At 35.5% G+C, this 18503-nt stretch overlaps 1 protein-coding gene across 4 annotated transcripts in view; it reads right to left on the bottom strand.

Moving 5' to 3' along the window:
* Positions 1 to 18503, bottom strand: part of KIF20B (kinesin family member 20B) — a 99175-nt gene that overhangs the window by 37145 nt on the left and 43527 nt on the right. For all 4 annotated transcript variants that reach the window (XM_027839876.1, XM_027839878.1, XM_027839875.1 and 1 more), the window contains exons 20-22: positions 15091 to 16330; positions 10709 to 10847; positions 6660 to 6779 (exon numbers count right to left, since the gene is read on the bottom strand). In XM_027839876.1, coding sequence (XP_027695677.1) covers positions 6660 to 6779; positions 10709 to 10847; positions 15091 to 16330 — 1499 coding nt within the window. The remainder of the gene's footprint in view (positions 1 to 6659; positions 6780 to 10708; positions 10848 to 15090; positions 16331 to 18503) is intronic.

Here is an 18503-nt window from a genome sequence, read left to right as displayed (position 1 = left end):
TCAGTTTCCTCATCTATAAAATAAGCTAAAGAAGAAAATGGCAAACCATTCCAGTCAAGAAAGCCCCAATGGGGTCATGAAGAGTCAGACACAACTGAAGTGACTCCACAACAACAACATCTTCCTGACTCCAGGTCCAGTGCTCTACCCACTGTACCATCCAGCTGCCCTTTTAAACCGTTCTTTCTCCTATCCTCTCCTGACTCCTAGTAGGATCATTAGCTCATATATCTAGAGCTGGAAGGAGCCTCGAAAGCTATCCAGTGGCGAATCTTTATTTTACAAAGGAAGGAGCAAAGGTACAAGAATGTTGAATGGCTTGGCCAAATAGCAAAGGTGTACTACATATATTTGTGTGGAAACACACAGACACACACACATGTACACACCTGTATTTATATATATTAATATTTAAGGTTAGGATAAGGCTATAGATAATTAATAGGGATAGAAATAGGGAGAGAGAATACAGCGATAGGTAGAGTTTCTTTTTTTAAGGAACATGGTAAGAGTGCTAGAGATAGTATTGAGGAAAGCAAAAGGGCTGGTGAATAGGAACCAGTTAAGTACATAAATAAGTTGAGGTAAGCAATGGAAAAAGGAATCAAGTTAATATTAGAATTAGATAGGAAATAGCCTCAAAATTCAACTATTCAACTAAATCGCAAAGAAAACAAAAGCCTAACCTTTTGAATAGGCTTTAATTGCATCCTAATTTGCATAATTAGTTTATTCTTCTGTCTAGTCCTGGACAATCAATGTCAAATTTCTATTAAATTTATCTCTGAGTTCCCAGAAAACATCAGGATTTTGGACACAATAAACAATAAAAAAAGATATCGCAACCCACAAATATAGAAATAAATGTCAAAAGATGGGGGGTGATATTCAGTGATGTTTTAGGAGGAAAAACACATGACAATATCTTTGTAGAAATAAAATGTGATCTAAGCTTATTTGTCATCATGCCAGCCAATTTAGAAGTAGTTTTTTAGGGCTTTTGAGAAGAGGAATGAAGAGGTAGCTACAGCAGAACCCTAACCTACTCCATGTCAATCACACCAAAAACAAACGACATGAGAGAAAATCTCTAACAACAAAACACGTCCAGGGATCACAAGAACATAAATTTGGAACTGGAAGAGTCTTTAGAGATTATCTAGTCCAACTTCCTCATTTTACAGATAAGGAAACTGAGACCCAAGTCCAAGTTCACAAAGAACATCACAAGATCATCAATTCCACGAGGGAACCACCCGCCAAGGGAGATATGAAGTAACAAATTATTTTCATATAGTATTTTTAAATTTATGCAGTGCTTTACCTACATCATCTTATCTGATCCTCATAACCATTGGGGAAGGTATTTGATAAGTGAACTAACTGAGGTACAGAGCGGTTAAATGACTAATCAATGGCTGAAGAGCTAGTAAGTGTCTAAAGCAGAATTCTAACTTGAAACCCAGTCAGTGCTCTCTATACCACTGAATATAGCCTTTGTACTTTTCCTTTTTAATCCTTCTGGGGCACAGACCTAGTAGTGGTATTGCTGAGTCAAAGGGTATGCAGAGTTTTATAGCCCTTTGGGCATAGTTCCAAATTGCTCTCCAGAATGGTTAGATCAGTTCACAATTCCACTAACAATGCATTAGTGTCCCAATTTTCCCATATTCCTACCAACATCTGTCATTTTCCTTTTCTGTCATATTAACCAATTTGATAGGTATAAGGGTGTACCTCAGAGTTGATTTTAATTTTAATTTCTCTAATCAATAGTGACTTAGAGCAATTTTCGTGTGACTTTAGATAGCTTTGATTTCTTCTGAAAACTGCCTATTCATATCCTTTGACCATTTATCAACTAGGGAATGATCTGTTTTCTTATAAACTTGCTGTAAAAATTTTCCACCAGTTTTCTGCTTTCCTTTTAATCTTGGCTGCATTGGTTTCGTTTGTGCACAACCTTTTTTATTTAATGTAATCAAAATTATCCATTTTACATCTCATAATGTTCTTTATCTCATTTGGTCATAAATTCTTCCTTATTCATAGATCTGACAAATAAATTATTTTATGCTCCCCTAATCTGCTTATAATATGCCTTTTATGTCTAAATCATATACCTATTTTGAACTCATCTTGGTACATAGTGTAAAATGTTGGTCTATACCTAATTTCTGCCAAACTGTTTCCTGATTTTCTCATCAAGGAGATAAAATCTGAAATACTAATACCACAAAAGAAGTTTTTAGGGATAAGGATAATAACTTTAATTATTAGACACATGGCAATACATTTTAGATTTTAAAAAACCAAACAAGAGATAGAGAACATCATGAGAAGCAAAATGGATGATTTTGATTACATTAAATTCAGAAGTTTTTGCACAAAAAAAGCCAATGCAACCAAGATTAGAAGGGAAGCAGAAAGCTGGGAAACAATTTTTACAGCCAGTGTCTCTGATAAAGGCCTCATTTCTAAAATATATAGAGAACTGAGTCAAATTTATAAGAATACAAGTCATTCTGGGGCAGCGAGGTGGCACAGTGGATAAAGCTCTGGCCTTGGAGTCAGGAGGACTGAGTTCAAATCTAGCCTCAGACACTTGAAACTTACTAGCTGTGTGACCCCTGGCCAAGTCACTTAACCCCAATTGCCTCACCGAAAAAAAAAAAAAAGAATACAAGTCATTCTCCAATTGATAAATGGTCAAAGGATATGAACAGGCAGTTTTCAGATGAAGAAATTAAAGCTACCTATAGTCATATGAAAAAATGCTCTAAATCATTATTGATTAGAAAAATGCACATTAAAACAACTCTGAGGTACCACATCACACCTATCAGATTGGCTAATATGACAAAAAGGGAAAATGATAAATGTTGGAGAAAATGTGGGAAAATTGGAACACTAATGCCTTGTTGGTGGAGCTGTGAACTGATCTAACCATTCTGGAGAGCAATTTGGAACTATAAACCTGTGCATACCTTCTGACCCAGCAATACCACTTCTAGGTCTACATCCCAAAGAGATCATAAAAATGGTAAAAGGACCCACATGTACAAAAATATTTATAGCAGCTCTTTCTGTGGTAGAAAAGAATTGGAAATTGAGGGGATGCCCATCAGTTGGGGAATGGCTGAACAAGTTGTGGTATATGAATGTAATGGAATACTATTGTGTTATAAAAAATGATAAACAGGCAGATTTCAGAAAAACCTGGAAAGACTTATATGAACTGATGCTGAGTGAAGTGAGCAGAACCAGGAGAACATTGTACATAGTAATAGCCACACTGTGCAATGACTACATTTCATAGCGTGGCTCTTCTCAGCAATGCAAGGATCTAAGATAACTCCAAAAGACTCATGATGGAAGGGACAGCGAGGTGGTGCAGTGGATAGAGCTCTGGCCTTGGAGTCAGGAGGACCTGAGTTCAAAATCCAGCCTCAGACACTTGACACTTACTAGCTGTGTGACCCTGGGCAAGTCACTTGACCCTGATTGCCTCACCAAAAAAAAAAAAAAAGACTCATGATGAAAAATGCTATCTACGTCCAGAGAAAGAACTACGAAATCTGAATGCAGATTGAAGCATACTATTTGCTCTCTTTTTTTCCTTTGTTGTTTTGCTTTGTTTCTTCTTTCTTGTAGCTCCTACCATTAGTTCTAATATTTCTTTACAACATGACTAATGTGAAAATGTTTAATGTGAATGTATATGTAGAGCCTATATCAGATTACACGCCATCTTGGGGAGGTGGGAAGGGAGGGAAGGGGATGAAAACTCAAAAACTTATGGAAATGAATGTTGAAAACTAAAAATAAATTAATTAAATTTTTTTTAAAAAAGAAATTTAAAAAAGCAACAAAATGGAGAAAGACACAATAAATTCCAGATAAATTTCTTTTTTCTTTCTTTTTTTTGGGGGGGGGGTGAGGAAATTGGGGTTAAGTTACTTGCCCAGAGTCACACAGCTAGTGAGCATTATGTGTCTGAGGCTGGATGTGAACTCAGGTCCTCCTGACTTCAAGGCCGGTGCTCTATCCACTGTGCCACCTAACTGCCCCCCAGATAAATTTCAAAACATTCATTACAAGGAAATGATATGATTTAATAATTATCCTTATTATCAGTGGATAAATGTTCAAAGGTTTAAAGAAATGATTCACAAAATAGAAACTATAAAAATTAAAGTTAAAAAAAAAAACCAAGTAAACACTTGGAAAAAGTTCATCCTTATTAACAATTAAAGCATGACATATTCTAGGAACTCTGATTCACAAGCCAGAAGTCATCCTCTACTCATTCCTCACACCCAGTTATTGGCAATTTGGAATCCACCTCCTTTGTTTAGGACTCCATGCCTCACCCCAAACCATTACAACAGTCTCCTAACTGACCTCCCTTCCTCCAGTCTTTCCCTTCTCCAACGCATCCTCCAACCGGATACCAGATGGATACTATCGAAACATGAGTCTCATCAACCCTTGCCCAAGAAATTCTAGTGACTCCCTTTTGCCTGTGGGATAAAATACAAACTTTCTTGGTTGGCTTTTGAAGCCTTATGTGTTAGGCTTGAGGTATACTGCTTTGCTCACATACTCTGCATTGCAGCAGGTTAGTGTGCTTGCTGCTCCTTGTACATAACATTCTATCTCTGATACATGTCTAGAATATGCTCTCCTCCTTCTGCTTCAAAAAAAAAAAAATCACTCGCTTCCTTCTAAGTATCACCTCTTACACAAGGCTGACCCTGGTTTCCCTAGGAGTCCCTGATTTCCATACTCTGTCACTAGATATTACTAGACAGATGGAGAGATAGTGAGATAGAAACATAGGTACAGTTGCATCCAATTTTTTATGTACATTTGGTTTTCCCCCCAATTGAATGTAAGTTCATCGTGGGCAAAAAAGATTTCATTTTTTTTCTTCATCTCCCTTGACCATAGAACATTTTAGTAATTCACTAGCTACCACATTGCCTCCTAGATATCTGCTCCCAGCTGGTTAATCTGAAACCCTGGGTAACTGCAACTACTCCTGCTCCCAGGATGCTAAACAGCATTGGGAAAAGTTTTACCCAGAATAAATTTATGCAGCATAAGCTGGGCTCTCACTGCTGCCCGGTCATTCTCCTACTCTTAATTTCTGGACTCCCTTTCTCATTCCTTATAGGGACCATTCCGAACAGTTTCTTCTCTCCTCTTAACAGACTCTTAACACGCAGAGACAAATGAGGTCATCTAATCCTCCTCTTGATTTCTCAGCAACAACATCCACTCTCTTCCTCTGAGACAGGAAGGAGGAAGATTATCATTACTCTTATTATCTTATTATCTTACTAACACTAATCCCTCCAACTCCACTCTAGATAACAATCCCCTCAAGACTCCTCAAAGACCTTACTCTAATAATCATCCTTTCTCATGCATCTTTAAATTCTTTTTTCCCACAGTTTCCTTCCCATCTTCCTGCACACATACTCAGGTGTCTCCAGTCCTAGGAAAGGTTCCTGATCCTTCTGTTCCCCATCCAGCTACTGACCCAATTCTTCCCTTCTCGTTATACCCAAAATTCTTAAAACTTTTATACATGAGGTGTCCACCTATTCTCCTGTCAATCCCTTGCAATCAAACTTTGATTTCTACTGAAACTCTTTTCTCAAATGTCACTATTAATCATCTACTAGTCAAATCAAATGGCTTTTTTCAGTCCTCATCCTCTGAACTATCTGAAGACTATGACACTCTTGGTCACCTCTCTATTGGGATATTCCCCACTCCTATTTTTCATGCCACACACCACCATGGTAAAGGCCTTCATTGTCACTCTACCAGACTATTATAATAGCCTCCCAAAAAGGTATTCTGCCTCCAGTATCTCCCTCTTCTGATCTAGCCTTCACACTACTACTAGATTGATCTTTCTTAAGCCAAGATTTGGTCATTTCTTTACTCCAAAAACTTGGCTACCTACTGTCTATATGTAAAATCCAAACTCCACTGCCTGCCATCCAAGGCACGGTATAATCTGGTGCTGTACAATCTGATGCAAGCTTACTTCATGCTACTCCCTCTACTCTAGGCTTCAGTCAAAGGGAAATCCTCATTTCGTGGTTCTGCATGCCTTGCTTACATCGTTCTCCCTCTGTATGAAATATCTTTTCTTTTTCCACTTCCTTGATGAATTCTGACCCCTACTTTAAAACCTGACTTAAATACTACCTCCTTCATGAATATTTCCCAGCTCCCTCAGAGTGCCCTACTCCACCTCACACCTCCACTGCCTTTAAAGTATTGTTTTATAATAGTTGTCTGTACATATATCACATCCTCTAACTAGACTCCATGAGGTAACACGTAGTATCTTATTTTAATTTTGTATCTACCCCCAAGACCTAACACAACAATATGCACATAATAAAAACTTAATGTTTGTCAAATCAAATTGAATTAACTGAATTAAAAGCTTTCTCTGTCCCAAGAGCTAAGGAACATTAAATTTAAATAAATAAATTTTCTTTTCTAAAATGAAGCTAAAAAAAAAAGACCCATTATTAAAAAAAAAAAGCTAAAATAATTTGTTTCTGCATTTTACCAAACATTAAACTATAGCCAAGAGAGATTGCTTAAATCTCAAAAAAGAAACACATTACCTTAAGCTGTTGAATAGTTCGCTGTTTGACATCCAATTCCTGGGAAAACTGGTTTTTAATTTTCTCAAGTTCATTAACTTTATTCCTCAGTAATTTCTCTTGGTCACGCATTATAGATATCTGCAAAGAGTAATGTTTATTAAACAGATTGAGCACTTTTTAAAGAAACAATTAACAATTTTGACCATTTTTAGATTTATATATATTTTTGAAGATATTAAAAAATTATAGATTCAATCACTATATAAAATGTCAAGATTTTTCCTCATTACTGTAACACAGAATACAGACAAATCAACGTACATTTTCATCTTACATTGTTTTAAGAGACTCAAACTTTCTAAATAAATTCTATAGGAATCAATATAATACTTTTATGTAATAGTAACATGTTTAATCATGTGGAAAGTCCAATGTAAAGAGTACTGGATTTAAATTCAGAGGACATGGTTTCAAATCCCAGCTTTGCCACCAATTACTTACTACCTGTGTGACCTTGGACAAGTCCCTCAGGCTCTATGGGACACAATATCCTTATCTGTAAAACCACGGGTCCAACCCAATAATTTCAAAGGTCCCTTCCAATGTTATAATTCTACAAGAATTTGTGACTCCAAGTTAATTATTTATCTCTCTAGCCCCACTCCTGGATAAACACAGTATGATGAAAAGAATACTGAAGCTGGAGTCAGAAGGCTTGAGTTTGATTTCCAGGTCTGCTACTTTCTACTTGTGTGATCCTAGGCAAATAACTTCCCCCCTCTGGGCCACTTTTCTCATTTGTGAAATGATGTGAATTGGACTAAATGATCTCTAAGGTTTCTTTGAGCACTAGGTTCTGTGACACTACCTTCACTTACTGTATTATGAGTATAGGATAATGGCTTCTATTAGAGTATTTCTTAAAGCAATGACAAGCTTGGTCTATTTGAATCCAGAAGCAATAAATGAATTAATTGTTCAAAGTGGTAAATAAATGATTACTAATAATCATAGTAAATCACCTTAACCAAACAATAAAAAGTATGTTACCCTAAATTAGTAGATTCTTTAACCAAAGTTGTTCAACTACAAAATTACTTAAAATCTAGAAATCCACATCTATAAGTCATCTTAAAATGAAAGGTCTAATTCCTTATACTGACTGACACAGGAAGACTTGCAGTACTAAAATTAGCAAGGACAACAGCTGAATTAAGATATACCTAAGTCAAAGATTTCTCAGGCCTCACCCATACATATAATTTGAGCTAATCTGCTGTTTATTTTTATATTGTCAAACACACTGCCCACAGGCCACATTTGGTGTACAACATTCCCAAGTGAGGTAAAAATAGGATTAAAAGTAAGAATATTAACAAAATAAAAATACAATAAAACATAGACAATATTACATTTTAAACTAAGTAAATATGCAGCCAGCAAGGATCCTTATGTACAGACTGGTGGCCACATTTCTATTTGAGTTTGATACTTAAGATCTATTCTAGGAGATACCTCTTAGAGTCAGCAAGTATAGAGGCTGGTAATTAAAATGCAACTCTGAAATTGCCTCTAGATCACTGATGCAGGGGGGAAAACGGAAAGGAATTCAGTTTGCCTTAAAGGCAACAGGAGGCAGAAACCACGGTAGGACTGAAGGAGCACTGATGATGGACCCCTAAAAGGCCCTGGACTTTCCCATGTGGCCCAAGTCCCTGGCATTTGCCTGGGGCACCCGGTCCTTCCAGATCCTTCTGTGTTACCTCCCAGTCACCCAAGCTAGGAGCTTCACAGATGTGTAACATTGCATGTATTTTCTGATTTTTCAATGTTCTGAAGAGTTTTACTGATTTTTTCCCCCTTTTTCCTCTTTTTCTTTAAAAAAAAAAAAAGAGATCTTTCTGTGTGACCCTGGGCAAGTCACTTAACCCCACTGCCTAGCCAAAAAAAAAAAAAACCAGAAACAACAAAAAAAAAAGATCTTTGTTACAGACATAGTTCTTTGAGAGGAAAAGGGAAGTATATAAGGGGGAATTTAGACAATATAAAAAGAAAAGATATCAATAAAAATTTTTTTTAAAAATTAGACAATTTACCCATGTTTCTGGGAAGAGTTTAGAATTTTTATAGGAGCTATGCAATTTCTTAGAGATAACCTAGCCTGTTCTCCTCCTGCTTAATTCTGGAAGCAACTTGTCCATTTCAATTGTCCATCATAGACATTCACATTATCACACATGCACATACATAGAGACAAATTGTCCAGGCTGTCCATCTAATTTTACATCATGATCTGGGTAAGAGACATTATTAATCCACTTGGTTTTTTCCTAAGCAGTCCACAAACATGAGCATCTGTAGAACTCATCAAATATATGGAATCTATCTTTAGATTAGACTATGAGCTGGGTCTCTTCCCTTACGGTGGCAACATGATGGTTTTATTAATGTGTATGATCAGAAAGTCACTGAACAAGGTTATCTCTGTATAGATCTCTTTCAAGGAATCAATGACGTTGATGTATATGGGAGATTACTTGGTAAAAGAAAGGCATTTCACTCTATTAAGTCAGATGCTTTTTTTTATAAAAGCAAATAGTACATGGATATCTCGTATTCTCTTCATCTTCTAGACAGTTCTGGGGGAGTAAAGATATGATATACTAAGCACTTATGAAACCTACTAATATTAAATATCTAGATGCATATCAAAGTGACTCATAAAAAAATTTTATGAGAAAATAGGAATCTAGGTTAGTAGTGATTGGTGTTTTCTTCATTGCCTTTCCTCAATATTAATAAGGTTCAAGATTTACTCCACAAATTTGGCTCTTTCCTTTTTTTCAAATACCTCATGACTCAATCCTTTAAGATCCCTGCAACTGTGTAGCCAAAGATATCTCTATACACTTGGTCTAATTCAGGTGGATTTTCCCACCATTTTTGTCTTTGTTGTCACATCTACCTAAGCACACATAGGCCTATGATATAGAGACCAAGTGCAATGGCTCTACTTACTTGACAGCAAAAATTTGTCATAAAAATATTTGCAGATCTTTTCCATTTTTGTTCTGTTTGTTGTTTTCCATTTTTTTTTCATCCACCCTTAAAATAACTCTGCTTAGTTGGGTCTCTTGCCAAATTTTTAAAATCAACTGATTTTACCTGCCACTGTTTCTCTATGCTTTGTGAGGCAATACTACTCATGATCTTCCATCATCCTTCACAAAATTTTATACACAGTTTATATTTTCATCTGACATTCCCTTTGGCCACCACAACTCTGTATGGACGAGTCAAATATTTGCTGACTAAGCTATTCTTGAGGTTCTTTTGGTTTCCATGATTAGGTGACTGAATTACAATGGATGCACTTCCGTTTATTCTGCTTTTCATAATCTTTATTTGTCATTGGTAAATTGTTCAATAACAGATTTTACCTTAATTCAAAAAAATTCCTAAGAGTAACTAAACATTTGAAGAATAGTACCTGAAAAAAAAATTATCATCAGGGTTTAATGCAAGGGTCTCAAGTGCCAAATGGAACAATCTCAGCCAATGAGACAAGACATTGGCTCCACAGTAGAAAGGAATAGATTTTATATTTTCTCTTTCCTTCTCTTCCTATCTTGTTATTTCCCCACCTCCCTGCTTCTACTTTTCTTTTGTTTTTTATTTTTCTTTCCCTTTACTAGGTAAAACACAAAACTGAAGAATTGTGTTTTTAATGTCATAATTTTTCATTAATGATTTAACACTTTGTGTTAAATTATGTACACTGTGATAGTGATTACTTTAGGTTGGAACATTTTTCATCTCTGTATGCTGACTTTTAAAAATTGTTCCTTGCTGTTTCTTTTCTGAGCCTTTCAATTAATTTTTTCTATCAGACTTCCAAGAAGTTACTAATCCCAAATCTAATGTCACGTTCTAAATATATTAATTTTCACTAATTAAAGTTTTTTTTTAACTCTTGACTTTAGGGGTAAAGACTCCATTGCTAAAATTATTTCACAACATCACATCCATTTGATAGAAAAATCTGTGACCAATCTGAAATAACTTACCTCTTTCTGTACTTGCTCAATCTGTTTTTTGGCATCAGCAAATTTCTCTTTCAGATCAACATAGTCTTCTTCTTTCCGCTGAAGATCTTCTTTCAGCTTATGTGTAAGAGCAGAGTTGGCAGAGAGTTCTTCCTTCAGTCTTAAAAATACCATAAAGTTACTTTCCAATAGTAAAGGAGAGATGCAATGTTATTATTCTAGGATCACAAGTGTTAAGTGTTTAAGTACAATTTTACACAATTATATCTTATCACAAATGTTTAAAAATTCAAACTACACATAAACCTAATTCATGATATCATGTATTCAAAAAATAAAGAACCAGGACTTCCATGTAAGATGGCTGCCTGTACAGAGGCTGACAGCCCAGATTCCACATGCCTGCTTCAACAACAACCTACAAAATGCACCAAGATAGGGGCAGCTAGGTAGCACAACGGATACAGCACTGGCTCTGGAGTCAGGAGGACCTGAATTCAAATCCAGTTTCAGACCAGACACTTGACACTTACTAGCTGTGTGACCCTGGGCAAGTCACTTAACCCCAATTGCCTCGCAGAAAAAAAAAATGCACCAGTATAATTTATGCACTGATGGTGGAGTTGTAAACTGATTCAACCATTCTATAGAACAATTTGGAACTGTGTTCAAAGGGCTAAAACCAAGCACACTCTTTGACCTGGCTATACCACTACTAGGTCTGTATCCCAAAAGAGATTAAAAAAAACAAAAAGAAAAGGACTTATATGTATGAAAATATTTATAGCAGCTCTTTTCTGGTGGCAAAGAACTGGAAATTCAGGAGATGCCTATCAATCAGGGAATGGCTGAACAAATTTGTTTTGTGATTATGATGGAATACTATTGTGTTCCAAGAAATGATGAGCAGAATGCTCTCAGAAAAACCTGGAAAGACTTACATGTGCTGATGCAAAGTGAAATGTACTGTGTGCAAAGTAACAGCAATATTGTAGGATGATCAGTGGTGAACGACTAAGCTATTTTCAAAATACAATGATCAAAGACAATTCTGAAGGACTTATGATGAAAAATGCTCTCCATCCCCACAGAAAGAACTGATGTGTCTGAATGCAGATTGAAGCATACTTTTTTTACTTTATTTTTCTTGAGGTATTTTTTGGTCTGTTTTCTTACATGATTAATATGGAAATGTTTACATTGACTACACATGTATAACATATCAAATTGCTTGTCTTCTCAATGAAGTGGGGTGGGGAGGGAGGAAGGAAGAGAATTTGGAACTCAAAGTTTTAAAAATGAATGTTAAAAATTGTTTTTACATGTAACTGGGGAAAAATAAAATACTAAATAAATTTTTTTAAAAGGGATTTGAAAGAGTTACATCAAAATCATTTAAATAACCTATAAATATTATGTTTCTATGTAGAACTTTCTGTATTTCACCATAGCTTTTCCTTTAAATACTTAGATGTTATATCATTCAATACACTGTCTAAAAAAAAGTATCAGTGTAAGAAATGATCAAGAAATGTGAAAAACTACAGTGACTTTTCCTATTCCAGAATTACAAAAAAAAAAAAAGTCAGCCAGAAGACCATAAACAATAGTAGCAAAGGGAGTCAATCACCAGCAGACCCAGCACTAGTACAAACAAGCCAACAGCTTCCAAGTACAGTCAGGCCAGAGATACATGCAGCTTGGAAGATTCAATACTCCAGAGGCAGAAGAAACAGAAACTGTCCCCAAGATAGTCAGAAAGCCATAGTGTCGGCTTTGGAACACCTATAGTTACAATGACGCGGGCAGGAGAAGCAGCACTCAGACATCCCTTAGACAATATATAGGGCGTGGAAGATCCAATACTCTTAACTTCAAATATTTGGAAAGGACCTGAGCCAAAGAGACAGAAGTCAATACAGGAACCCAGGAGATCCAGGTTGGGACCAATCAGAACCAATCACTCCATCTGAAAGTGCAGCAGGGGAGAGAGACTAAACCTTAGCATAAATCTCCAATACAGAAATTAAGACTGAAAATATAAGTCAATAGAAGTCACTGATCACTATAAATAATTATTGGAGATACAGAGCTGCCCCAAAATCTAAGCTAGAAGGAAATAGCAATTCTGTAACAAAGTCCCAAAGGCAAAAAAGTATTTTCCACAAAGTTGACATGAATATCTAGAAGAAATGATGCAAAAGATTTTTAAACCTAAATTTAAAATTCTCAAAATATTAGAATAAACAACAACAACAAACAAAAAAGTAATAAACCTTACCTAAGAAATGTACTCCCTGAAAATCAGAATAGACCAAAGAGAACTCAATGACTCCATGAGACAGGAAGAACTAGAACTAAAAAGAATCAGGAAGATATGAAAATAAAATAAAGAGATTAAAAAAATAGAAGAAAATGTAAGGTGTCTGATATGCATAAAACACTGACTGGAGAACAGGACATGAAGGGATAATTTAAGCATCTATTGGGTTCTCTAAAACCCATAATTTTCTTTTTAAATCCTGGTCACTATATTTCAAAAAATCCTAACTGCAAACTGCCCAGATGTATTAGAAACAAAGAACCAAGTAAAGATAGAAAGAAGCCACCAGTCACCTTCAGAAAGGGAAAGTTCCAGGAATGGTATAACCAAAGTCTAGAACCTCCATGTCAAAGAAAAATACTGAAAGAAGCAAGAAAGGAGTCAAATACCAAGAATCCACAATCCGAATCACACAAGATGTAGTTTCTATTACAAATGAAAGAACATGGAATAAAATATTCCAAAAGGCAAGAATAATTTGTCCTGCAAAGCTAAGCATAATGCTAAAAATGGACCTTTAATGGGGGACTTTCAAGCAATTCTAATGAAAAGATCAGAGCTGAATAGGAATCTTAAAATGCAATCACAAGACTCAAGAGAAACCTAGAATGGTAAATTTACTTGAGCAATTGCAAGCAGCTATATAATGGTTCAGTATTAAAATTTTGATGAGAGAAAGTGTCCTTTCAAATAGACTTAACTCTTAAATGAACTGGAAAAAGGACAGTTGAGTGAACACGAACACACACACACTCCCCCCCCCAACAGTGAAATAAGTGGGCAGAGAGGCGATAATACCAGGGAAGGAAAGAATAGTTGGAGTTAAAAGGGGGGAAAAGCAAAGATCTAGAATCTAAGGGGCGTCAATCAAATGAGGAATGGCTGAATAAATTGTAGTAGATGAATATACTGGAATATTATTGTGCCATAAGAAATTATGAAAGATGATTTCAAAGAACCCAGGGAATTTTAACTGATGCTAAGTTAAGTGAATATACCTAGGAGAACAAAAATCATATGTAAAAATTGCTCCAATTCAATAATAATAACAATTAAAATTAAAACTAACAGCTCTGAGGTTTTGCCTTATATGTCAAATTGACAAAGACAGTAAAAGACAGTCAGTGTTGGAGGTATTATGGAAAGATGGATACACTACTGGTGGAGCAGAGAACTGATCTAAACATTCTGGAAATAATTTATAAATACATAAGTAAAGTTAGCCAACTGTTCATATCCTCTGATGAAGCAATCCCAATATTAGGTCTATTCCAGGAATACACTAAATGACAGAAAAGTCCCATAGTGACCAAAACATTCTTACTAGTACTTTTTTTTTTTTTAAAGCAAAACTGTAAATAAGTACATCTTCATAAATTAGGGATTGGCTGACTGAACTGTGGTATGTGAATATAATAGAAAATTATTATGCTGTAAAGGATGATAAATATGAATAGTCCAGACAAACATAGAAAAATCTGTATGAAGAAATGATGCAGAGTTCAGAAAGAAGTAGGAAAATATACAAATGACTACCATAACAGAAAAGGAGAAACATAAGAAGACAATTCAGTTCAAATACAATGACTGATGTTGGCTTTTAATGACTGATGTTAAAACACACTTCCTCTGATAAGAAATGGTAAACTATGAGTTACATAGAAAATAGATTTGGAACTGAAAAAGACCTTGGTTATTATCAAGTCTAACCATTTGGTTTTAAAGAGATGACAACTAAAAATCAGAGGTAAAGGGACTTGCCTCAGGTCCCACAGGTAGTAAGGAGTAGAAGTAGGATTCAAAACCACATCTCCTGACTCCAAGTCCACTCCTCTGTCCACTGTGCCACACTGGCTCTCTTAGTGTTTTGTCAATCACTTGTAACTACTCTATCAGAAAGATTTTGGTTTTGGCTTGTTTTTTGGTATGGAAAGGTACTATGGCAGGAGTCTCAGGAAGTGATTATTGTACATAAAATGCATTGGTAAATTGTTTTTTTTAAGTTTAGTTGTGTTGAAAATTGACAGTCACGTAGCTGCTAGCATTTAAAACCATTTACTATTAATAACCTTTGACTTACTTTTTTATTTTTTGGCTGTTGTCCTCATTTTCTTTGTCTTTTATCTGCAGTGAATTGTTAACATTTTGCAAATTATTCATCAGCTGTGTGACTTCCTCCTTTAATTTAGCTTCCTTGTCACTTAATTCTTTGGTATTTTTGTTGGAATTGTAAAGATTTTCTTCAAACTCTTTCAGATTTCTTTCCAGTTTCAAAATAATAGATTCTTTTTCCAGAACTACTTGTTCCAGCCTAGCTAACCGATTATCTGCATCCTTCTTGGTCTCCAAGATAGTTTCAAGTTCTTTTATTTTCTCCTTCAGGCTGGTGATTTGTTGTGTAAATTCTGAAAGTGTTTTCTCTGACTCAATTACATGATGTTCTTCAACAGCAAGTCTAATTGTTTTTCCTTCTAATTCTTCTGAAAGCTGATTAATGATGTTTTCTTTTTCCTTTAGTATATCACCCTGATTCTTATTTTCACTGATTTCCAGTTTTAGATGATTGTTTTCCTCCTTAACATTTCTCACTTCTTCATGTAATTTTTCAATTTGTTGCTCCAGTTGCTGGATCTGGTTGCTTTTATTGGAGGAGATATTCACCATCGCCTTGCACTCTTCCCAAATGGCTTCAATGCTACAGTGAAAAGAACTCTTTCTCCTAAAGCACTCAGTATCAGATTCTCCAACTTCTGCATTTACAGAATAGTCCTCAGCATCCATGGTGGATGGAGGATTTGACAAATTATCATCAGGATAATCTTTCAGAAGGTCCTTTAGATTTTGTGATTCTGCGTTTAGAGTCTGAGGCACACAATCAAGCATACGCAACTTGTCTATTTTTGTTTGCATCATTTTTATTTGTGCCACTTTATTTGTGATATTTTGTCTGGTTGGTGCTATCTCCTTCAGCAGTTCCATAACCTTTTCTTCTTGTTCTTGGTTTATGGTTTTCTGTACATGTAATTCAGAAACTGCGCTCTCATAATCAGATCTAATTTGTTGAACCTCTATATTTAACACAGAAGTTTTCTCTTTTGAGCAGGACAACTCCTGCAGCAAACTTGCAATCTGTTGATGTAATTCCTCTTTCATTGCCTTTTCGGTTGAAAGTTCCTTCTCCATAACAAGTACATCTTTCTGTAATCTTTCTTTTTCCTCCTGTAAATCTCTAATTTCTGCTTCTTTCTCTGAAATGTTTTGTTGCAGATCTCCCGTTTCCTTCTGCTCTTCAGGGAGGGTGGTGCTAATATTAACAGGTCCTATAAAAATAAAATTGTTATTATTATGGAAAATTTCTGTAATAACAAAAAATCTCTTTAAAAAGCAAGACCACTCAAATAGGCAACATTTTGAAACATTCTAATAAAAATGCCTACATTTATCCCTAAAGAAATTAATCTGAATAGCATATTTAACCAAGAAATCTTGGATCGTGTGTTTTGATATAGAAGTCATGGTTTACTCCTACAGAGTTAGATCCTACTAAATTTCTGTATTTGACACTAAATATGTTGAACCCCAGGTCTACATATAATACTTCTTTTCCACGGTTACTTTGAAGAAAGTAGGGCCATAAAAAATAAGTTTAATTTGTAGGTTGGCATCGCCGAATCACATGGTTTTGCACTGGGCCATTTCAGGACAAGAAGAACGATACAAAAGGAAGTTCTCCCTCAAAAAGTTTCAAATCCAGTGCACCTAATAATACACTTCAGTTCTTACCTACTTCTCCATAAACTATACTACAAAAAAATTATAAACTTTTTGGTTTGGGGATTGCTTTCCAAACTTGAATACATTTTCCTTAAATGTATTTTAAAAGTTGATTCATTTATCACTAGTCCAATGTTCTTCCCATTTATCATACTGCCTTCCTGGTAAAATAATTACTTTATAAAACAGGGGGCCTGAAGGGGAAGTTATTACTCCATTCTTTATTTTCCCTAGTCTCCACCTAAAAGACATTATCCCACATTACAATATTGACTATTATGTTTCACAATGTTATTCTGTTTAAGTGAAAAATATTAACATTTTTTCAGCTACCTTTATTGAAATAGTCTGTGGATTCTTTTTTGTGAAAGGGAAAACAAATTAAAAAGTAGCTATTGTGGCAAGATCTCTGATATAAGAATGTTGATAATAAATAAAAGCAGAATATCTTTTCCAAAGATGTAACAAACTATCTAACAATTATATATGTGTGTATATATATGTATGTATGTATACACACACACATATGTTTGGGTGTATATTTGTTACCTTTTATCTTGTATTAAATATTTGTTGTTGTTCAGTTGTGTCCGACTCTTCGTGACCCTATTTGGGGTTTTCTTGGCAAAGATTCTGGAGTGGTTTACTATTTCCTTCTCCAGCTCATTTTACAGATGAGGAATTGAGGCAAATAAGATTAAGTGACTTGCCTACGGTCACACAGCTAGTAAGTGTCTGAGGCCAAATTTGAACTCGGGAAGACAAGTCTTCTTGATTCCAAGCTCAGGGCTCTACCACTGTGCCACCTAGCTCCCTTGTATTAAATACTACTAATTCCTTAACATGGATGGCCCCATGAGCAATAGAAATACCTGAAACTTCTTTGATGAATAAACAGCAAACATCAAATATTTATCAAAAGATAGGATACTAGACAATATTTAGAAGTTTCATCAATAGTTCATTTTGCAGTAATTTCCCTAAAAGTTTATCTTATAAAACCAAAAAAAACTCTTTTGTATCTTAACTGGGCTCTCACAAAAGCTATCCAACATTCTATTTCTCCCTAAATGATTCACTATGTTACTCTCCAGTGTCTGTTCCAGACCTTCTTGTCTCTCCTCCAGCCTCCCCAACAACCTACCGCACCTTCTCAACCAAAGATCTCCTGAAGTGTCACTGGAGTCTGAATTATCAATCACTAATTCCTTTGATAGATGGCATTCCATCTTCTAAATGTTCTTAGGATTTTTGAGGAGAATGTGCAACTTTTGAACAGCTCTAATTTTGAGAAAGTCTTTGATTTCCTTACAACTTTGACTCATTACTTCAGTATATTATTTCCGGCAACCTCAGCTATTCAAAGCACAGATGAGAGCCTGGAAGTAAGGCTAAAAAGGGTCTGATTAATCTAAATGATGCCACCAGGCCCATGCACTAAAGCTCAGGTATCTTTTGGAGAAAAGAAAGCCACTTAACTCCTCATTTAGTTCCTGTTTATTCTTATTTTACACAGCACGGTTAGACCACAACCATTAGCATCTCCAAATCAAGTGCAATCAGGGTGCTCTACAGGTGTTTCAAAAGTCATAGTGTAATCTTAAGGCATTAAAGCTTAAAACTACACTATGGCTTTTGGGACACTCTGTAGAGAACCTCCCAAGGCATTCACTTACCCCACCCTCTCAAGCTGAAGACTCTGTCTCATACTTCACTAAA

The sequence above is a fragment of the Vombatus ursinus genome, unplaced genomic scaffold, assembly GCF_900497805.2.
Source record: "Vombatus ursinus unplaced genomic scaffold, bare-nosed wombat genome assembly UNPS02014833.1, whole genome shotgun sequence".
Taxonomy (NCBI): Eukaryota; Metazoa; Chordata; class Mammalia; order Diprotodontia; family Vombatidae; genus Vombatus; species Vombatus ursinus.
This window is presented reverse-complemented; position numbering and strand designations above follow the sequence as displayed.